The sequence below is a fragment of the Drosophila biarmipes genome, chromosome 3R, assembly GCF_025231255.1.
Source record: "Drosophila biarmipes strain raj3 chromosome 3R, RU_DBia_V1.1, whole genome shotgun sequence".
NCBI lineage: Eukaryota > Metazoa > Arthropoda > Insecta > Diptera > Drosophilidae > Drosophila > Drosophila biarmipes.
This window is the reverse complement of record NC_066616.1, coordinates 30,284,569-30,305,727: the sequence shown is the minus strand read 5'-3', so window position 1 is coordinate 30,305,727 and position 21,159 is coordinate 30,284,569. Positions and strand designations below refer to the sequence as shown.

At 43.2% G+C, this 21,159-nt stretch overlaps 1 protein-coding gene across 5 annotated transcripts in view; it reads right to left on the bottom strand.

Annotated features, from left to right (window-relative positions):
* LOC108025263 (uncharacterized) overlaps positions 1-21,159 on the bottom strand; it is a 67,449-nt gene continuing 46,290 nt past the window's right edge. For 4 of the 5 annotated variants that reach the window (XM_017095623.3, XM_044091087.2, XM_044091089.2 and 1 more), the window contains 9 exons: positions 8,066-8,221; positions 7,798-7,998; positions 7,452-7,602; positions 7,223-7,291; positions 5,583-6,568; positions 4,886-5,334; positions 4,488-4,788; positions 4,142-4,311; positions 1-4,084 (listed from right to left, as the gene is read on the bottom strand). In XM_017095623.3, coding sequence (XP_016951112.1) covers positions 2,813-4,084; positions 4,142-4,311; positions 4,488-4,788; positions 4,886-5,334; positions 5,583-6,568; positions 7,223-7,291; positions 7,452-7,602; positions 7,798-7,998; positions 8,066-8,221 — 3,755 coding nt within the window. In that variant the 3' untranslated portion in view covers positions 1-2,812. The remainder of the gene's footprint in view (positions 4,085-4,141; positions 4,312-4,487; positions 4,789-4,885; positions 5,335-5,582; positions 6,569-7,222; positions 7,292-7,451; positions 7,603-7,797; positions 7,999-8,065; positions 8,222-21,159) is intronic. The other variant, XR_007764512.1, reaches the window with a different exon arrangement.

Genomic DNA, 21,159 nt, shown 5'->3' with positions numbered 1-21,159 from the left:
CATGTTTTCCATCATAACTTATTTTTTAGTATATTTTTCCAATAGTTAGGGTTGCCTTCATTTCTCCTCTGCCATATCTTGTGTATTCTCTAAACAAACACAGAGCTTTCTTACATTTTAGACTCTTTTCGCCATGCCAATTTTGTTCGTTCTTTTTGGCCTGGTTCGTTGCCAGCTGCCAGCTTAATTTGCTTCGAAATCTTTAACACGAATCCTTGGCAGCTTGGTAGCTTCAAATAATCAATTTCGCCTGCATGTACAATGCATATAAATTGCATAAAAAATACATTAGTTTTCATTTCGTTTGGGGATAGTTGAAGTATGCCGCTCTGATTCTAGAAACGAGGAAACCAAGCCTAAATATGTTTACAAAATTTAGTTGTTCGCCACTCTACTAATGAGGTATACAAACTGTGGACTTAAATGCAAATTAAAAGTACAAACATAAGAATACACCTAGGCATAGTTAATTTTAGTAGAGAGTTGTGCTTTTAGGAGCAGCAGTTTCGCCAAAGTTAAGAACATAATAATTATTTGCTTACAATTTTAGTGGACTCTTAGTTATTGAGTGGTTTCCGTTGGCCAAAAACCGTTGCAAAAGTCGCAAAACGCGTTTCCATCTTCCGTCCTCCTGACTTCCTGTCTTCCTAATATTTAATTTCATTATCTCTTTATTGTTTTTGCTTAAATAATTTAAACATTTATCACATCCACTTACACGGCGATCACAATCGCAGCTATTTTACTTAATTTCTCGTCTGGTTTTCTCATCCTTTCCTTTCCGAACACGTACATTCATATGGATTCTTACGCCTAATTATATAACTTTAGTACATAAATTTTCCTTTCGCCTTTTGCTGCATATAATAGTTTTAGTTAATTTGTTGGTTTCTTAATTTTCGTAACGTTTAAAATTGATTTTCCTCCTATTTTTGTGTTTTTTTCTTAGGAATTTTGAGTTGTTCTCTCGGAATATATGTTTTTCGTGTATTTAAATGCGATTCGTAGGCTAAAGTTCATTTTGTGGCTTTTGTGTGCTTTTGCTTGCATTTCGCACACACTTGCTTTGTAAATTGTAAAATTACTTCGGCTATAACTCGGCAGTGCAAAGTCTGCGGCTTGATTCAGCTTGAACACAAATCAGATTGTTTATTCACGGATGGTATGGTTATGGTGTGGTATGCGTTATATGGAGTATGGTCTAAGTTGGGATGGAAATTCGCAACTAACTGGGAAAGTCGATGTGGGTAGCTGCTACTTTGAACGTCGCTTCTGCTTGAGTGGAAAGGTACTATTGTTTTTAGTGTCGGTTTTGTTCTGCCTCAGGGATCTTAAAGGTTACCTTTTGCTATTTAATTATTTGTTGGTATTGCACTTAGACTCTAAATACGTATACAGTTACAGTTACAGTTGTCAAACACATTTCTCGTTCACATTGAGTACATATTGTATATATATATTTTCGTATTTGTTTTTACTCGTTTTAAAACGTATCTTGGTGTTACATGTGTGTGTGTGTGTGGTGTATCTGTGACTTGTATACGCCTGTGGAATGTATCTTCTATAGATAGGTATTTTTTGCTGGTTGGGGGCATACGTGGGTGCTTCTGTCTCTGAATCTCGTAACAATTTTCGCATCTCGTTTCACACTGAACAACAATTCACAAAATACATCTGCATACTCGACAAATACTCGTTGTGTTTTGTGGGCCACTACTTCAACTTTCCCTATTCCTATCAAAAATAAAACGTATGGGTGGAAAGGAGCAGAGGACTTTCGTTTGGCGCAGCTTTGTGTCGAGGTACGGTTGCTGAATTTAATATATAGTATGTTACAATACGATGGATTCTGTGGCTTATTATAGAGTTATGTAATACGTGTGCACAAATTGGAATTGCTATTTGTTTCCGGGGGGGTGGAGTGTGGAGTGTGAGAGCGAGAGCACAAAAACAAGAATGCAAAATGAATATAATCAGGTACATTTGATATATCGGTTGTGTAAACAAAACAAAATGCAGCAGTAAATATGCGGAAATTAAACATTAAACATTTCGTTTAAAAAAGGACTACAAATATAAATAAAATAAAATTACAAATATTATTGAATAGATTACGTTTTAAATCGGAATCGATGTGAACACTTGTGACTATTGTGGTTTCATGGTTGGGTTTTCATTTTTTGGGTTGATTGGATGGTTGAGTGTGGGCTATTGCAGTGTTTGTGGTTTTTTGGCTGTTCTGTTTGCGTATATATATTTATGCTATGTGAGTGTAATTGAATTTTTTGCGGCCACTACGAAACAATTGTTAAACGTAGTAATTATCAGCGACAAATATTGTAATGCATACTTGCGGGCTGCGCGGTCTATTGCTATGTATGTTTGTTCGTAGTTCTGTGTGTGTTTGCCATCGAAAGCAAAAATAAATTATGTTTATATTTAAGAGAAGTTACGAGTAAAAATTAGCCTCAATTAACGGAAAGAAAAACAAACAAAACCTATAAACAAATACAAAAGTACGGCGTTAAAATCGCGACGAAAACTATAGCATACAACTTAGCGTACATGTTTTGTATACGTGTGTGTGAGTGTGTCTGTGTGTGTATAAATATCAGCTTAATTAATCATTTCTCCCATAGTTCCATAGTTTCAGTTACTAAATATTTACATTTATAAAATGTACTCTTTATAAATGCTAAAGATCTCCGCCATATCTCATATCTCATATACTTTTGGAATGTTTCGAGCTGCGAATGTGGTTCATCCTTTCTGCTTGCTTCTATGTGGTAGCTTCGTTAAAATACTGCTTGCTTCACCCATTGGGGTCCACCTGGGCCCGTCGATGGACCACCGTGGTCGCCGCTGGCCAGGACTGCTTCTGCTTGACCCCCGGCGAATGGCTGACGTTAACGGACGCCGGTCCGTTGGCAGGAACTTTGGATGCATTGTGGCTGAACGAGATCGGATTGCCGTTGCCTCGCGGCTGGCGCTCCTTGGCAGTGGCTGGCTTCTGGCCAGTCTTGCTGCCATTGTTATTGTTGGACTTGACCACCTCGGCGGGCAGTTTGAAACCATTGGTGAGACACACGGCCGCGTACTCCCGCTCCGATGTGGGCGTCAGGGTGGCCGCCGCCTCCTCCTCGGCCAGCAGGCAAATCCCGTCGTTGGAATTCGAGTGGCGCACAAAGTTGGTGTGAAACTGTTTTTTACTGCTGCCATTGCTGCTGCTGCTGGCACTGCTGCTGCTCAGGCTGCCACTCCGCCGGCTGGAGGAGCCACCACCACCTCCGCCGCCTGCCACGCCCAATCCCGGCATGGTGGAGACCAACGGCAGCGAGTTGGGCGGCACAATCACCTCCAGCTCGGAGCCACCGGCCACCGCATTGGGCGGCGTGTGCCTGTAGGGTATGTAGAATGCCTTGGCCTCCTGCAACATGGCATCCTGCACGGTCTTCCGCTCGGGGGAGACTCCTCCTCCTGCGCCGCACAGGGGCAACTGTGAGAGATTGTGCACTCCGGCTATGCCCAAATCCCCCTGAGCTGCTGCCCCTGCTCCTCCACCATCGTGATCCGATCGCCTGGTCACCTGGACACTGCCATTGCCATTGGCCAGATGAACCACCGCCACGGCTGCGGAACTCGTCTGGTACTCCAGCGTGTGCTCCGGCAGCAATTCGATGTGGTAACGCGAACGCGGGATGAGGGTCTGCATCTCGTGGCAATCCTGCTGCAGAGTGCCGCCACTCAGGCCGCCGGCACTGTCGCCGGGCATGCCGGAGGCACTGCTCAGATTACCGAAATTGATGTCCGTGGGTGTGGTCAGGTGGGTGGGCCCTTGGGCACGGGCCTTGAAGTTGCGCTGCTGGACAATTATAAACAGCGCGAAGAGGAAAACGCAGGCGATGGACAGCAAAGAGCCGATGGCAATGCCACTGTAAACCTCCGAATGCGACGATTCCCTGTCCTCCTCCAGCCAGGTGTGATTGTTGTTTATCATGTCAAAGTAGATGGGAGCTCCAGCTCCAGTATCGCCCACCACGCGAACCGCCACATGGATCTTGGCCGTCTCCGAGACATTGGGAAACTTTAAACAAATATATAAATTAAGATAAGCCCACAGTTGTACTTTAATATTAGTTACCTTGTATGAACAGGCTGTGCAATCCCTAACAACAGCTTCATGGGTGACATTATCCAAGGACCACCGGATATCATAATGATGTACACGACCATTGGAAACTTCCGGTGGCCCCCACACCAGTTTTAAGCCATTCTGTTTGATTAGCCGCGAATTGCTGACGGTGCCAGGGGCTACAAAATATAATTTTTATGTTTTGAAATCTGTTTTAAATGTAATTTTTTTAAGTGTCTAAAAATATGCAACGTTATATTTTAAACTTAGAAGTACAGTAAAGAATAATATTTTTTTCACTGCATGCTTTTAGGCACATTAACAAGTAATTTCAAAATCTTCGTGATATACTTACGATCCTGTTCGGTTTTGACATCTATCTCGCCATAGAAAATGCGAGTTTTGCAGTTGTAGAAATGCAGATTGTAGTTAACATCTGCCCTGAGCCCCGTGACAAACAACATGGAGTTGGAAATGTTGCGCTCCTGACACTCTGGCTGCTGGCTGGGAAAATTCATTTGCTTCTGTATCACCGTGTGGCACTCCACCACACAGGTCTCATTCAGGCTGTCCAGAAACTTAAAGGTCAGGGCGCGAGATTCTATGGTGATCAGACGAAAGGGCATGTTCGACTGCTCCGAGGTGCCATTCTCAATCTGAAATAGAAAAGGAATACAAAGCGTATTACAGACCTCGTACAAAAACAATCCTAGAGAGATGAAAACATAATCCCCTACAGTACAGTCTACTCACAATCTTCCACTGAACATAGCGAAAGTCCTGACCCAGGAACTCATTCTCGCTGGTGATGATCAGCACTCGCATCTTGATGCGCGTGAAATGCTGCAGCAGCATACCCGTCACATTGGCGTCCACTACCAGGCTGAAAATGTCCTCCTCCAGCTCCAGAGTCATGTCATCCACCACGTTGTCTTCGTGCTCGACGTTCCTTAGCACAGTGGCAGCCGCAGATTGATTTAGCGGTTGGATTATCTTCAGATGGCGACGAACTTCGTCTGCTTTCTCCTCGGGACTGCCATCCTTGGACAATGTGCCATAAAGGGAACCATTTAGTAATTGCGCCGGATGGGGATGGGTGTGATTGATGGAGAACTGCAGGATGAAGTACTTCTTGTTGTCCAATTTGCCCTGGGACCACTTGACGAAGGTGTCGTTGCCCACGGCGATGGGTCGCAGCATTACTGAGAGAGAGAAATATTGTCATTTGGGAACTTAATATTGAACGGGAAAGCCACCGAAACCTCTTGATTTAAAAATTTTTCATTGCACACTTTTACGCACTTCCAGATTTTTTACAGCGTACTTTTCAGGCGTTTCTGTATATATTACATTATACTTTTAGGGACATTTAAAGGGTTTTTAAATCTCCAGAGATTCCTTTTGTTTAAAGAGATTTCGGCAGCACACAAAATCATTTAATTTTACTCACATCCCTGAGTGCAGCAGATAACCGGCGTACTCCTCAACGAACTAAGTATCATCTGCTGGGGCACCAAGGTTCCTGTTCTCACCTCCGTGGTGGGAAACAAAACCCGAGTGATGAGAGCAAAGGGCTCGTAAACCGGCAGATTGGTGGATATCACCACGTACGAGGTCTGATTCAGCTTCATAGGGCCAAACGAGTTCCAGCTGTGCGGATTGCTCTTCACGATATAGACCACGAACATCGAGGTCAGGCTGCGGCTATCAAATGTAATGTTGATCGTGTGGAAACTATGGGGATAGCAACGGATGTTCTGCAAGGGGTTGATCTCCTCCAGCTGCCGGTTGAAACGCAGTTCGCCCGTTGCCGAATCCTGGCCAGCCACATTCCTGGCCACGCACTGGTAGATGCCCTCCTCCTTGGAGTCGAAAGAGTGGACATGCAACTCATTGCCGCTAATGTAGCGCGTAAAGGAGCTGTTCAGCTGGACTCCGTTGTGGTACCAGGTGATACTCGGCTCCGGATGACCCTCGGCGCGGCAGGTTAGGGTCCTCGCGAGGCCAATGTACACCACCTCGACGGGCAGGCGATTCACTATCCTCGGCGGCGTGGTCACAATCACCTGGAATGTTTGCGTTTCCAGCAGCGTGACGCAACTGTAGCGACCCTCGTGCTGCGACACGCTGGCGTTCGTGATGGAGTAGGCCACACTGTTGTTGCTCAGGCTGATCACCTTGTTGTTGGCCGAGTGCAGGTACCAATCGATGGCCACAAAGTCCGCCACCGCGTGGCACTGCAGCAACACGGATCCTCCGGAGGGCACGAAAACCGTTTCGTTCTGAAACGCCGGCAGTAGTTGGGCCTGCGAAACGGCCGTCTCCGGGATTCCAGCCTCGTTTTTGGGATAGTACGGGCCGTCCTTGGGTTCCACTCGCAACTGCCACACGAACTGGCGGTGCGCCTTGCTGGCAAAAGTGTTCTGGGCCACGCATCTGCAACACAAGGGAATGGATAGTAGATGGATAATGGATAATGCTCGGTGGTCTCGCGCGATAATTGACATGGACAATGGCCACAATTACAGCCGCCAGTGGGCCGCCGCTAAGTGTTAATTAATGCATTGTTTAAGGGCACGCCGGCGGTGGTGGTGCGAGTGGTGCGTGAATGTGGCAAGTGCCACATGTAGTGCCTCTCCTCATGGAGGGCCGCAAGAGGTGTTGATTTTGCCACAGCAAAGGTGGCGAAGGTGGAGCGCTGCGGCGGCAGCAGCCAAATGGAAAATTGCCTTCGGTCTTAATTTAGTTAAACTGGGCAGATCGCAGGCGTAGTTATGCGGAGTTAGGGAACCATATATCAAGGTAATTGTGCGAGTGTGTAAAGGTGCCTACTTAGCTATTATCTTTAACCGCATCTTGAACAAAAAACTTCACCTCTTTTATGTTTATATACCAGTAACCAGACTTAAAGGGCATTATTAACTATAAATGGTTTATACTAATTTAGATGAAATCAACAATGTAGTTATGGCAAAGCCAATGAAATGTAAGTGGAATTTTTTGTTGCATGACTTTTTTAGTAGATGAAGCATTAAATTATTGCTCAATTTATAAATATTTGTTCTGAACCATTTTCTTTTATTTACTCACTTGTATTTGCCAGCCTGTTCGAGGCGCAAATCCCGCAAAATCAAAGTACCATTGGACAGGATTAGAGCACTAAAAAATTTTAAATAATTTATATTTTTATAAGCAAAATTAGTAAGAAAGAAATCCAATAGTGGGTCAATCCATCCAGCTGGCGAGCTCTCCAAGTATGTAGAACTGTCCCACAAGTCTGGGCCCGCTGCTCGATGCTTCAACACTGATCTTTACTCGCCTGTTGTCATTGGTCAGGGAATCGTTGCCGAAATACCAGCTAAACCGGGCAGGAGGCACACTCAGGAAGGGACAACTTAGCACTAGGGGCTTGTTTTCTACGGCACTGATGTTGGCCGTCTGCTGTTGGCCCGGAAAAAGACGCTTGAGTACTGAAAAATGCATATAAATATATTTTTATATTTTTTTAAATTTATAATAATGGTTTCCTTGCATGGTGCATGTATTTTACAGAAAAATAAAAATGCAAAACTTAATAAATACTTTGAAAATGTTTATGAAATATTCCAAGTTAAAGATATATCCTATTTTTTTTTAATATCCTTATATTGGTAACAGCAACCCACCTGGGTAAGTGACTGTGATCCTGTCGGATATCACCCCCGACTCATCCCACTCGATCTTGCAGTAGTACTCGCCGCTGGCCTTCTCATTCGTGGGCAGGCGCAGCGTGCCATTATCATAGATGAAGAAGTCGTTCTTGCGGAAGGACACCTGCTCGACGACCACGTCATTCCGATACCAACTGCAGTAGATGGGCAGGGATTCTGCGTTAGAAGGAATAAGTATTATCAATAATTTTAGAGCTCCCTAGATGCGATGGAAAGTACTCACCCTGATCGTAGTTGTAGGGCGAAAGGATGGGTATGCATGGCAAATAGTAGGGGGAGTGGGGCCTGCTGATGGTCAGCCTTGTGATGGCGTGCCTCTGGATCTGCAGATAGGGCTGGAGTGCGGATGAGTTCTTCGGCTGGGCGACGGCGGCGGCAACTGCAAGGAGGAGCAAAAACAATTGATTAAGAATCTGTGCTTGGCGCGACGCTGCTAAATTATCGGTTCCAATAATCCTCCGCCCATTGGCCAGAGAATAGACAAAAGGCGGACAACAAAGCGGGCTGAAAAAACCGGGCCACGAAAAAAACTAAGAATGTTATTTATATTCTAGCTTAATCTATTGGCTGTTATAAATTTCACGCTTTTCACTTAACACCGCCCCCAGTCCGCCCGACCGCCCACAACTGCATCGAGGTTTTTACTGCAATGGCCATAAATACCCAGGGCACACAGAAAAAATCTGAGAAATAGAAACTGCCAAACAACGGAGCCGTGCTGGGCTCAGGGTTTGCAGTGCACTTCGATGAAAATCAGTGATATAAATCAAAAAGTTAGGATAAAAACCTTAAAGATAGTATTTGTATTTCAAGAAGAATTTGCTGAATATAAGGTCGGGTTATAAAAAAACCGCAACTAAAAAATCGATCTATGTTTTAAACAAATTAAAAATCATGTTTTAGAGATATAAGCATTTTTTCGGACCAAACATTTAAAGGAAACAATCGTATTTTTGGGAAACTCAAGGTACTTTTTACCTTTTTTTATTCGAAATAAAATATGTCCTTATTTTTGTATATCACATTACAAATCTAAATAAAATATCTTTCCTAGAATGCAGGTTTATAAAACACATAGTCAAAATATATTATAATTTAGGGATTAAAGATAATAATATTGTCGTTTAAATATTTTGTAGAGTGAGAAATCAAGCTATTTTTTCAAGTGTGCTTTTGGACAGTGGTTCTGAATCTGATTCTGGGTAAGTCCCTGGCTCCGGTTCTCGGTCTGGTATGGTGGCTATGGGTATGGGTCTGAGTGTGGGTATGGCTGGGGTCCGAGTCCGAGCTGGAGTCTCCGCTACGTGCTGCAGGCGTGTCCAGGCAGACTTGGCGTGTTAATTAATTCTTCTGCTGCTGTTCTGCTGTTGACGCGACCATGGCGACGTCGTCGTTTTTCCCCTGCACTCGGGGCACTGGGCGAACGGTGCGTATACGTGATATTAAGCAGTTGAAACAATTACATGGCCAGCGGGCAGAGGCGGTGGGGATTTGCATACGACTTTGTCGAAAGTCGTCCGTCAGGCATCACATTATCTATTAGCAGAACGAGCAGTCGGAGCTCTTCCAGGGAAGTGGAAATGATAATGGCCAGTGCCAGGTTGAGAGTAGTGCTTGCCGGGTGAAAAATGGCCAAATGCGGCAGTGGAACTGCCCCCACCTAACAAATGTCGGCACATTAGTCAAATGCGTTGAAATTTATGCTAAAAATGCAATCAACTTGCGTTCCGCTCGACGGACGTCCTCAGGCCCCCCCAGGAACCCCCTGCTAAAATAGGAAAAAATAAAACCCCAACCACAACCATGCAGCTCCAATCAGCCTGCCACCCAAGTGGCCAAGTGCACTCGGTTGTTGCCAAATGCTGAATGTGCTGACTGCTCGTTAGTCAGTCACAAATTGTGGCAAGTCGGTCGGTTCTTTTTGCCTCTCCCTAGCTGCGCTCGGAAACTGAATATTTGTTTCGGTTTTGATAAATGGACTCCTATAAATTAGATAATTGCTGAACATGCTGCGAGGGATGTATCTTAAAGCTCGGGCTGCGGACTCGCCTCTGTGGCATTCCCCCCCGCCCCTTACGTTGCATGTTTGTACGCAATGTGTTGCAATTTTTATTGCAGTAATTACACGCAATGCCCCGGCGGCAATTTGACGCATGGAAATGCCTTCGACGGCCACGTCAGCAGTGGAGCTACTGCGTCCCGCTAAGTGCGGCATATTTACAAGCCCACAGCGCACTCAAAGGGCGAGGGGCAGCAGCAGGATCGGACCAGGGGTAACCGCGGGGGCACTGAGAAAAAATAGGATATAAAAAAAATTACAACAAAACAATGTCTTCAACCTACGCTACAAAATGTGCATATTAAAAATTTTGATTTCTCGAAAACAGAATAGATACATTTCAAAACTAAAAAAGATACTAAGATAATAATATAAAACACCAAATGGTTAGAATTATCATGTCCTAAGAGCATTTAATTCTATAAAAGGATTCTAAAGGATTTTTAAGTTTTATGTACATTACAGGAACTATACTATAGTATATATAGTCTTTTTCAAGTAGATTTCACTGTACGTTGATTCTTAGTTTCGAGTGCAAAGCTTTTCATATAAAGCGGAAAAGTGGTAAGACCCTTAAAGTAATATAAAACTTATATGACACATTTTAAACAAATTTCTCCCAGTGCACTTGCAGTAGCAGTTGCATGTGCAACCAGGGCGTAATTGTTATAGCGTAATTGTTTCAATGGCGGGGCGTTTAATTGCGCTTTGCCAACTACTCCGCCGCTAACGACGCTCGGTTTTCGAGAGTCAAAGTTCAGCGATTTTTTGTCATCCAGTTGTGCACACCTTGCCGTGCTGCAATTTGCCATTTGTCATCGCCCGTTTGGGGGGTTGAAAGGTCGGAGCTGGCTGGCTGGATACTTGGCGGATGGCCTGGGGCACATGTCAGCAGCAGCATTACCCTGGAAAACCTCCTGCTCGTGTGCTCCGCAGTCGTTAGCGAAATCGTTAAACTTGCAGATTAATTGCTTCGCCGCTCAACGAGGAGTCAATGCTCGCATGGAGCCATCCATTTAATGCGCCTGACATTCACTTCCAATTGAAACTATTCCACAGCTTTCTAAAAACCCCTCGGCTAGGGGCTATCAATGGTGTTAGATCGCTTCTAGACTTCTGGAGACCATCGTCATCATCATGGTCAGCATGGCTGGCCATAACTCAACGCAGCTGCAAACAAGATCGGCAATCTCGGTGATTGAACTGTCATGACATTCAGCTTTCGTCCAGACAACACGTTATCTATCCCTCCGCAGATCCCCTTCTCCGATTTCCCCCGGCAACCATGTAACCCTATATAATTTCAGCTCATTTGTATTAAAATCTGTCGTAGTCAAAGCAATGCATAAGTCTTCCCAGTCAACTCAGCGCCGAGGAATGCTTCCCAGAATCGTGCTTGAATGCTGTTTGACAAGTATATATACGTGTGGTATATACTCCCATCTGCACTTACTAAGTTGTAGCAAGTTGCAAGTCAATAGTGTGGGGGGCAGATTGCAGCAGAGATGGGTTCTGAGCTCGGGGGTTCCTAGGGAGCACGGGGAGGAGGCGGCGGCGGGCAACTGGGCGCTGCTGCACAAATTTGCATAGTTGAACGCACGTCGCCGCACAGTGGGAGTATCGGCGATAAAGCTTGGTAAAATTCTATGTACGATAGAAGGTCTCTTCAAACGATATATTTATAGGTGAGGATTCAAGCTCATCAAATTCTTTTTTTTCTGATCAAAAAAATTATAATTTTATAAAACTGTGAGTTGGGATTAATTTGCAGTTGTTTTAGTTTTTATTTAAATATCTTTTTTTAAGGTTTTTCATTTCATTTGAAATTTTCTTTTAAGCTCAATTATAGATTGAATTTTATACAAGTCCAAAATAAAAGGGACAACCCAAAGATATTTTGAAAATTTGTTCTTTAAGCAAGAAGAATATTTTTGAAATTTTCTAATGATTTCAGGAATGTATTCTCATGAAAATCACTAAGAGAATTGCAAGAAAAACCTCTAAACCTTTAGTAAAAAAATTCAATTAGGACACAGTCACCAATTCCCAATTATAATTGCTGATAAACTTCTGAAACTATTTAATTTAAACGAGCTAAGTCTCCCACCGTGCCCCATCCGCTGCGGCGCATTCCAGGCAGCAACTGTTGCTGCCGCCGCTGCAGCCGATGATGAATGCAACTGCAACTGCAATTGCTGCTGCAGCAGCGGCACATAAATTGCCGGCTGCTGCGCCGAGCTTATCAAAACGGCAACATCTTGTGCATAGATAAGCCGGCCTGCCTGGCAGAGGCCTCGGCCTCGGCCTCCTCGGCATCGGCCTCCAACTATATGGCATCCAGCTAACGGGCCTGGGCCCCCATGGAATTTCGCAAATTCAAATTGCCAGGCATCCTTTAATGCCCCTACTGCTGGCACAGCTGCAACTGCAGCGCTGGCACACTTTTACCGCTCCAAATCCAAAGGCAGCGGCAACATTTTATGCAAAATGCAACGCGCACGAGATAATTTATCGCCTAATGACGTGCTGTTCTAAGGTTGCCCGCGTTGTTGTAGAATGCAATAATAAAATGTGCCTGCAGCAGGAGGATGCGGAGTGTAAAAAAACGTCATTCTAAAAAGAAAGAAAATTAAAAATGAAATTTAAATGCCGCACGAGCGAGCAGAATCAGCTGAGAGACTGTGGAACGGGTTGCCAACTATCTGGGCACCGGGAGATCCCTACCCCTCACTGTAATGGCTTAGCACAGAGAAAAAAAATTACTAAATAAATATATTGAAACCTAATGAAACTCTAGACATTTTCATTTAAAAAACCTCCTTATCTTATTATAAAGTAATAAGGCAGAATATTGTTCAATTACTTTGATTTTATAAAAAAGATACAAAATTCAACTAACGTTTTAAACAGAATATCAAGAATTTCAAGTGTATAAATTTATGTAATCACATAATTAGTATTGTTAAATAATTTAATTTCTTACAGTAAAATTGTGAAAGAAAAAATATTATTAAAAATTTGGTGAAACTATTTTTTGAACAACTTTTGAATTCCCCTCAACCTAAATTAGCTTCCAAGATGTAGGTTATGAGGCTAGTACTATTTTACCTAGCGGTTTTTCCTGGTCACAAATATATTTTAATATTTTTCCCAATACCCATTTCAATTACCGTCAGTTTCAGTTAGTTTCCGAGATTTTTCGTGAATTCTTTTCTGTGTCTGGAGAGCGCTCCTTGGGCTCCGTTCCGCCGTCGCTTGGGGGGCGCTCAACGAGAATTTATGAATGTGCAAATGCATACGACAATTTCGCGCATAAATGTAAGCTCCTGCCATGCCAGTAGGGTGAAAGTAGGGGGATGGGGGCTGGGAAAGAAAGGGGGTCCCAGGGGCCGGGGGACACCCACCACAAGTCTGCGGAAAGATGGGCAAAGCCGGGAGATCGGATGGCAGTCGAAGATGCGTGTGCACATTCCATCGCATTCCGCTGCGGCATGTGGGAAGTTCTATGGTTGCACAGAAAGTATCTTGTAGCTCGTGTTGCTGCCGCTGCACCAGCAACTTGAATCGCATCTATTGATTGCACACAGTTCATTGGCGCGACTCGGGGAAAAGGATTGGAAAACGGGGCAGGCGGAGGAGTCTGACTGCCAGAATGCCTGAATACCCCAGCTTATTTGGGTTAGCAGTTCAAATAGTTTTACGTGCTGTTTTGATCAAATTTCCAAATGCCAACCGGAGAGAATTTATTGAAAAGTGCCGCAGGCAAGGCGGGGAGGGCGGAGAAAGTTGCAACTGCAACTGCAACTGCTATAATTTCTCCATTCGGTGCAGCATTGTTTGCCTTTTGCCTAAGCTGCATATGGCTGCTCAATTGAATGTCTGTGGTTCGGTGTAATTGAGTGGTTGAAAATACCCGAAATGGCAACTAGTTAAGTTAAATGTGCCTTTGCCACACGCCACATGCACATACATAACTAACCGCCCACTTCCCAGCACTGAGATACTTATAAGGCATCCGAAATACATGGGGCCATTCGAACTTCGAAGCACTTTAGACAATGGCGGGAATTTACTTGGCAAAAGTCAAAGATAAATTGCTTTTTAACCTACAAGCTCCGCTCTTGGTTAGCTGGTCCTGCTCTCTATGTTTGTTTGCCACATGCCATGTCCTTTCCCCAACTTTATAACCATTTCCCCCCAAGGAGCCCCGCACCCCTTTATCACTGCCACACAAAGCATTCAATTGACATATTTGGTTAACTTTTGGCGCTCTGGAAAATTCGCATTCAGTAGTTGGAATAAATTTTCTTTGGCAATTTGCATTGCACGCACAGGGAAGAAAACATGGGGTCAAAGTTTGAGATAGCACTGGAAAAACAAGCCAAGATTGAATATTTTTATTAATTTTATTATATTAGAGAAAGAAGGGCAAGCTGTAAGACATTTCTAGGCTATTTAAGCATTTTTATTAAGAACATTTATGATCTCAAAGGTGAGAAGTTTTTAGAAACAATCAGCTTACGAAAAAAGATAATTTAGTCATGTAAGTAAAAGTATTTCTTAATACATTTAAACATTTATTATTATATTACTATTTCTAAATTTTTTGCCAATTAAATCTTAAGGAATTTAATGAAAACGAAGATGAAATATTTAATTATGAAAAGCCCCAAATAGTATGAATTTTTCTTAGTGCCAAGCGTAGAAGGATGCCTTGGCCCGGAATGAAAGTGGAATGGAATTTTATCTAAATGTTGTTCGGGGCGTGTTGGCAGACCCACCATTGTGAAAGTTGTGTTTGTGCAAAGTCGGGAGACTATCGCCCCCGATATAAACGAGTCAAGAACAATAGGAAGCGGCTTTGTTCGAATCTACTTCGAGTCGGGGCAAATATGTTAGCCCAAAAGTTTTGCCGGGGATTATTAAAGGATTATGGGGGATTCGAATGGAAATTTCGTGCATGGCCAATGGTGAATGGGAATTTAATGGAAATGCCAAACGAGTTTCGATTAAAATCCCGACTATCTGCTGCTGGCAATTCAATTGCGGGGCCCCAGCTGCCTTTCTTCTCCGTAAACACAGCCTAATTGGCCACTTCGCAACTAGCCAGAACACACATCAATTGCTGCCCGACTCGATGTTTCGATATACGAGCGGGTAAATAGTAAATACCTTCCTGGTTCTGGTTCTGTATCTGCATCTGTATCTGGCTGCCAAGGAGCGACTGAGCCGGCCAATTGGCCAACTTGCCGACTCAATGGCTGTCACAACAGCGGATAACCAAAATACAATATGCTGCTGCCCATAAGCGAACTCATTTCCGCTGGAATTTGGCACCAACTTTTGCAGCGCTGTGCATTGCAGTGCAGTGCCGCAGTGCAAACACTTCCCCCTCAATAAATCATATTGTAAAATTTCCGTTCAATATTTTTCGCCGGCAACGTAAACAAACAACGAGCAGTGGCAACAACAAATTGAAACAGAAAAAGGAGGGGGGAGTAGTGGTTTGCGAAAGGAAAAGAGTGGCTGCACAGAGAAAAAAATATATATGTAATAACACAAAAATGATGATTGGAATTTAAAACATAGGGGAAAGCAGATTTATTCATTTCTGAAGTCATAAAGATTCAGAAAAAAATTCAAGAGATTTAGTTTGTCATCAGATGATCAGAGCATACTATATGAAGATTTTTAACTTATTCTAGCAGTAAAATAATTTCTAGATATTATATCTTATCAATACTACTACTACTTCAACCTTTAAATATATAAAAAGTATTATTTTAAAAGCCCTACAAAAAGTTCATGAAAAATTGTGATGATAACTAATGATTCTTGTTCAATTCAAGAACATTCTGCTCTTTATGTATAGCCGGAATAATTTCTTCTTGAAATTTAACAAATTGACAGAAATATTGATTATATTTGCAGATAATTTCCTCGAAATTAACTTTATTTCCCCCGTGTAAAAGAAGTTACCCGTGCAAGTGTTGTTTGGCCACATTGTATGCTAAATGGCGAAATGTGGAATGTAAAATGTGGAATGTGCGTTTGCCCATCGCCGCAGCGGATGAAAGGAGGATGCTGATGATGATGGGCATGAGTTGCACTCCCTTCCTTGACTCCGCCCTCCCAGCTCGCTGGCATTTTTAAATGGGTTAAACGTAAACCATTTACCAATGACTCAATACAGCTTCCTGGAAAACCGACGAACCCATACCCACATGCATTAAAACCAAATAAATAAATAAGCTGCCGATGTGCCCTGTGTTGCTGAAAAACTCTGCCAGAAGAGAAAGAAACCTAAAAATAAGGAGGAGCCCGCAGTGGCCACGGAGGACGGTGGATGAAGGATGGCTGGTCAATAGTCAATGACCAAATAGCAGAAAATAACAATGTTGCCAATGGCCAGCGAACCGGACAACAGCAACAAAAACGTCAATAAAATAATAAAAACAAGCAAGCGGAGACCACAAAACCATGGTCAGGCCAAGCCAAGCCAAGAAAAGCGAGGAAAAAGGAGGAAATTATAAAAATGTTTCAGTTCAAGCGGGTAAATAATACAGCTCTCGTGCACTCTTGCAGGAAACATTGAGAAAAATTGATACTTGAACGCAGCAATTGGGTATGTTATAGCTGGTTATTTGGGACAATAAAATCGAATTTGGCTTGAGTGCTATGAAAAAGCATTTTGCTTTCTACACATTAACTTTAGCTGATTAAAATCAGGGCTGTTGTGGACTTTCAAAGGCCACAATTTGAGAGGTTTTCATGCTTTATTAGACTCTTGAAAGTAGATTTTACGGATTAGATTAAGTGCACTTTTACAAGAAAGTTTTGCTTGAACAGTAGAAAATACCTGTATATTTTTAAATATATTTAATTAAATAATATTTATAATATAATAGTGTTTGTTTCGAGTGGGTTTCCTCTGCATCTCTTAGGAATGGTCCAAAAATGACTTGTATATTTTTTATTGTGTAAAAAGTACTAAGATTTCAGGCGGATCGAGTGGCAGGGGCAGAAGGAGCCCACTTTTTTCGGTGGCCAACGGAAGCCGAGGGAACTTTCGTAAGCTACGCAGCAAAGTGCAACCACAAGCCGCAGTCAGCAATTTCAGTCATGGGTGGGCGTGGCATCCCAGGGCGTGGGCGGTGGCAGGCTACAATGTGTGTTGATGCAACGGGTGTGCGGCTGTGTGTGTGTATTATTGCGGTCTGTGTCCGGCGAGCGGCAACCTTCCACCAAATACCAACTACCATCAAGCCATCCACCGGCACACATCCACATCCACATGGACTTCCACAATCACAAGCTCATCAACGTCGTCGTTCGCTCGTCATCCTCATCGTCATTCTCGTGATTGCAAGTGACACGTACAGCAGAGGTCAAGATAATAGCGCCGCAAATGAGAGGTGATACATTTTTTATTAAGAGATCTACTAGAAAAAGGTTTTTACTGGACAGTAAGGTTTTTAAAAAATTGAGCCCATAAAGTCAAAATGAAGATACTTTTTGAGGTAGCTCTTCAAAAAATATTACAATCTTCAGGTAAATTGAATTGTTATATCTGAAATATTAGTTTATTGTATTTCATTTTCAGATGTATTTTAGAGTTCGTCATCATCCGAGTCGGTTTTTCTGTTAACTGTTAAGATGTTATGCCTATTATAATGTTTTCAGTGAGTTAGGATGGGAATTTTAAATATTTTCCCTTTAACCAAATATCACTGCTTGACCTACTAAACTGTTTCTAAGCTAGCCTGCACCCACATTTCCAAAAGTCCTTGAGTCCATTTTAGTTTTATTATCCTGACCGCAGTTGTTGGCCAGTACATGTGTGTGCTTTTACTATGATTTCTTTCGTGCCGCCATTACCGCCCATCGTGGAATGCTGTCCCACATCCCATAGAGAGTGCCATGCAGCACGGAGTCGCGTTTCCACCCACTGCCACTACCACTCCCTCCTCCTGCCGCCTTTCACCTCGCTGACGCTACCAAAGCTCACCCGCTCCCGATTATTATGCATCATTTAACAGGAAACATTGTTGCAGTCAATGCCTAGAGGGTTCCAGGGTTATAGAGCGGGGTTTTCGGGGCTTTCGGGGCTTTCGGGGCCTTTCTACCGCTGATGGTTCGAGGAGGCAACGTCACGAACATTGCTGGCGACGAACGTGCCACAAAATGTTTTACCGAATGCGAATTGCAAGAAAAATTATTGTTATTATGAGTTGCTAATTGAATGGAGTTGATGCGGTGGCCACCCGAGGCAGAAATGGTTGGGGGCGTGGTGACGAGCTGGGCCCACTAAGTTGGCCTACACAGTGGTTTAGTTTTAGATTTATTAGGGAGCTATTCACATTTATACATAATTAAATAACGTACTGTCTCTAATGTTTCAAAATTCAATAACATACATTTTGTTTTTACTTGGCTGGCATTCTTTCGCATTCCCATAGACCTTGAGAAGCAAAACAAAATATAATTTGATACTCAAGTTATGTAATCCGTCTGCCAACTGATAGTGTTGTTTACTTCATAAAATTACTTGTTTGTCTGGTAATTGGATAAGAAGCTTACCAGGCTTTTTTATAAAAAGCATACAAATTCCATTGAAAACAAAAACGAAATTTAAAAATACAATGTATGTTGCAGACACTTTAAAGCACAAAAATTAGAGGCCCTTAAATTTCGTTGAACAATTTGCCATCGCTTATCCCCATGTCAACTTCGTCGCTAAAATCATTTTGAAATATTCATTGGCAGTCGGAAACAAAAGTAAACTGTCAAATATTGACAGCTGTGCATTCGCATATCAGGGGAATCAATACAATAAACACAAGCCAACCCTTGTCAGCGTGTTGACAAGCCCAGTCGAATTTCGCTCAGTGCATGCCAAACTAACTGTGCAAAGTAAATAAACGTAGAATGCTGAAAAAAATCCAAAAATTTGCATTTCTTTACTGCTGCAGCAGGGCCATTATGGTGTGTGTAATCACCGTGTGTGAGTGGCCACTTGCCCCGGGCTCTCCACTCGCTTCTCCATCGCTATCCCCCTTGGACTCCCCCCTTATATCCCCCCAAATGCACCCCCCTTTAGCCCTGACTCAACGCTGTCAATGTCAAAGTCATACATACATGATTCCCAACATGCCAAAGCCAAAAGCGAACATCAACGGCAACACAGCAACGGCAACATGCAACTTGCAGCCAAGGAGCAGAGAATGGAGGAGCTGGAGCTGGAGCTGGAGCTGGAGGCCACGTCCCAGAGCTCGGAACCCAGAGCCCAGTGCCCGGTATCCACAGCATCCACAGTCGCTGAAATTCCATGCGCATAATTTATTTAAAGATTCTCTCAATATTGGACAAACATCGTCTGCAGGTGAAATCTATTTGCATTTATCGTTGAGCCGGAAAATTGCAAAACTAAACTGCAAACTGTAAACTGGCAGTTTGGCATCCTCGCACATACAAACGGCAAACACAGCGACGTACTAGCAGCGACCTACCAACAGCCAAGGAGCCAGAGGAAGCTGGGAAAATTCGTGATTTCCCTCGAAAATGCGTTTAATGTGACGCTGTTGCGTGCAGCGGACAGGCACTCGATTTGAAAATAAAATCGTATGAAACCGGAGCTGTTTATGCCCCCATCCCCATCCCCATCCCCATCCCATCCCCATCCCATCCTCATCCCAGCCCATCCAGAGCCCATCCCTCGCCCTGGGAAACCAGGATCGATTCGCCAAATTAGCGGCAACATGACTTTCTGTGTTGTAAATAAATTTTCCACCACAAGAAGCAGAACACGCGCAGCGGAAATTAAAAAGGAGCAGACTGGCAGACAGAAAAAGGTGGGGATCGCATAGGAAGCTGGCCAGGAGCACCGATGGAGGGATAAGCCCGATGAGATAATGAAACATTCGATTCTTAATTACCCGTGGCTGGTAATTAATTTACTTAACGCATTGGTTTGCCTGCCATAGAGTACAATTAAATTGTTTCGAGAACACTTTAAAGTGGAAGAAACACTTCAAATATATACAATTAAATACAAATTATTTATTTAAATTTAAAATAAATTATAGTACCAAAAAAGTGAAACGAAAATTGAAACATTCTTTGATGAAAGATAAATCATTTTTATTTATATATATTATATAAATATAAATTAATAATTCAATAAATAAGTAATGCCCAGTTTAATCTGTACTCCAGCAACATCGTGTCATAATCGTTAATGTACTGAAAAAGATATAGGGCATAACATTTACAACACCTCAAAGCCTAAAGCCTATACTAATGTTGGCATAAAATATGTGTTTTTAAGATGTACAGGCTTATCTTAATTAAAATCGATGGTTTTAATCAAACTCGTGGCAAAGCCCTGGCGCAGAGTGCCTATTAGTATCCCCCTCGGAGCTCGCGGTTGCCGCAAAGTGTTGCAGTCAACACGTTTAATGGTTCTGCATTAACTTAAAGAGGCATTAGTGCGTAAGTATGCTGTAATCTACAGCGAGAAGAGGGGAGAATTGCCTGCCAGCTGGTCTTCGGGGGACTTCTGGCCTTTGACGACCAGAGTGGCCAACAAGTCAACCGGACACTGGACGCGCTCGTTGTACTTGTTAATTGCAGCGGAAGCACTCAATTAAAAGCGCGTGAAACGACTGCGCCACCTGCGTGTGCATGTGGGCAGAGAGGGACGGGTAGATTTGGTTACGAAAGAGACGGGGAGATATTTGCGGGAAGGAGACGGGACGTAGGGCGAGCACTGACTGACTGACTGACGGGGACCGCTGCAAATTAGGGCCACAGGAAACAAACAAATGCGGCGTAATCAAAAAGCGGTAAATGGCTGACACTGTAAATAGTTTATAGGCAAATGCATAAGCTTGCAAATTGCCAGCAAACAAATCCAGACAGACCAGATGGCCATCCCAGACGGAAAAACTAAAACCCATCAACCATCTAGGAAAAAGCGGCAGTGCAATAATGCAACTGTTTGTCAATGTTTGCCGAGACTAATTAGATGGCAGCCAGCTGAGCGTTCGACTGATGAAAGATGCACGAGGGGACCTTAATTGGATGTTTGATGGATAGCAACATATGCCAAATGGATACGGAGTCGGATAAATCCAGTCGAACATGAAGCATTTGGCAACTTGTTAGCCAAATTTCACTTGTCAATTTCCAATTTCGGCACGCGGTCGGTGTCTTCTCCTCGTGCCTTAAATTCTGGCAGCATCGATTAATCTTAATCT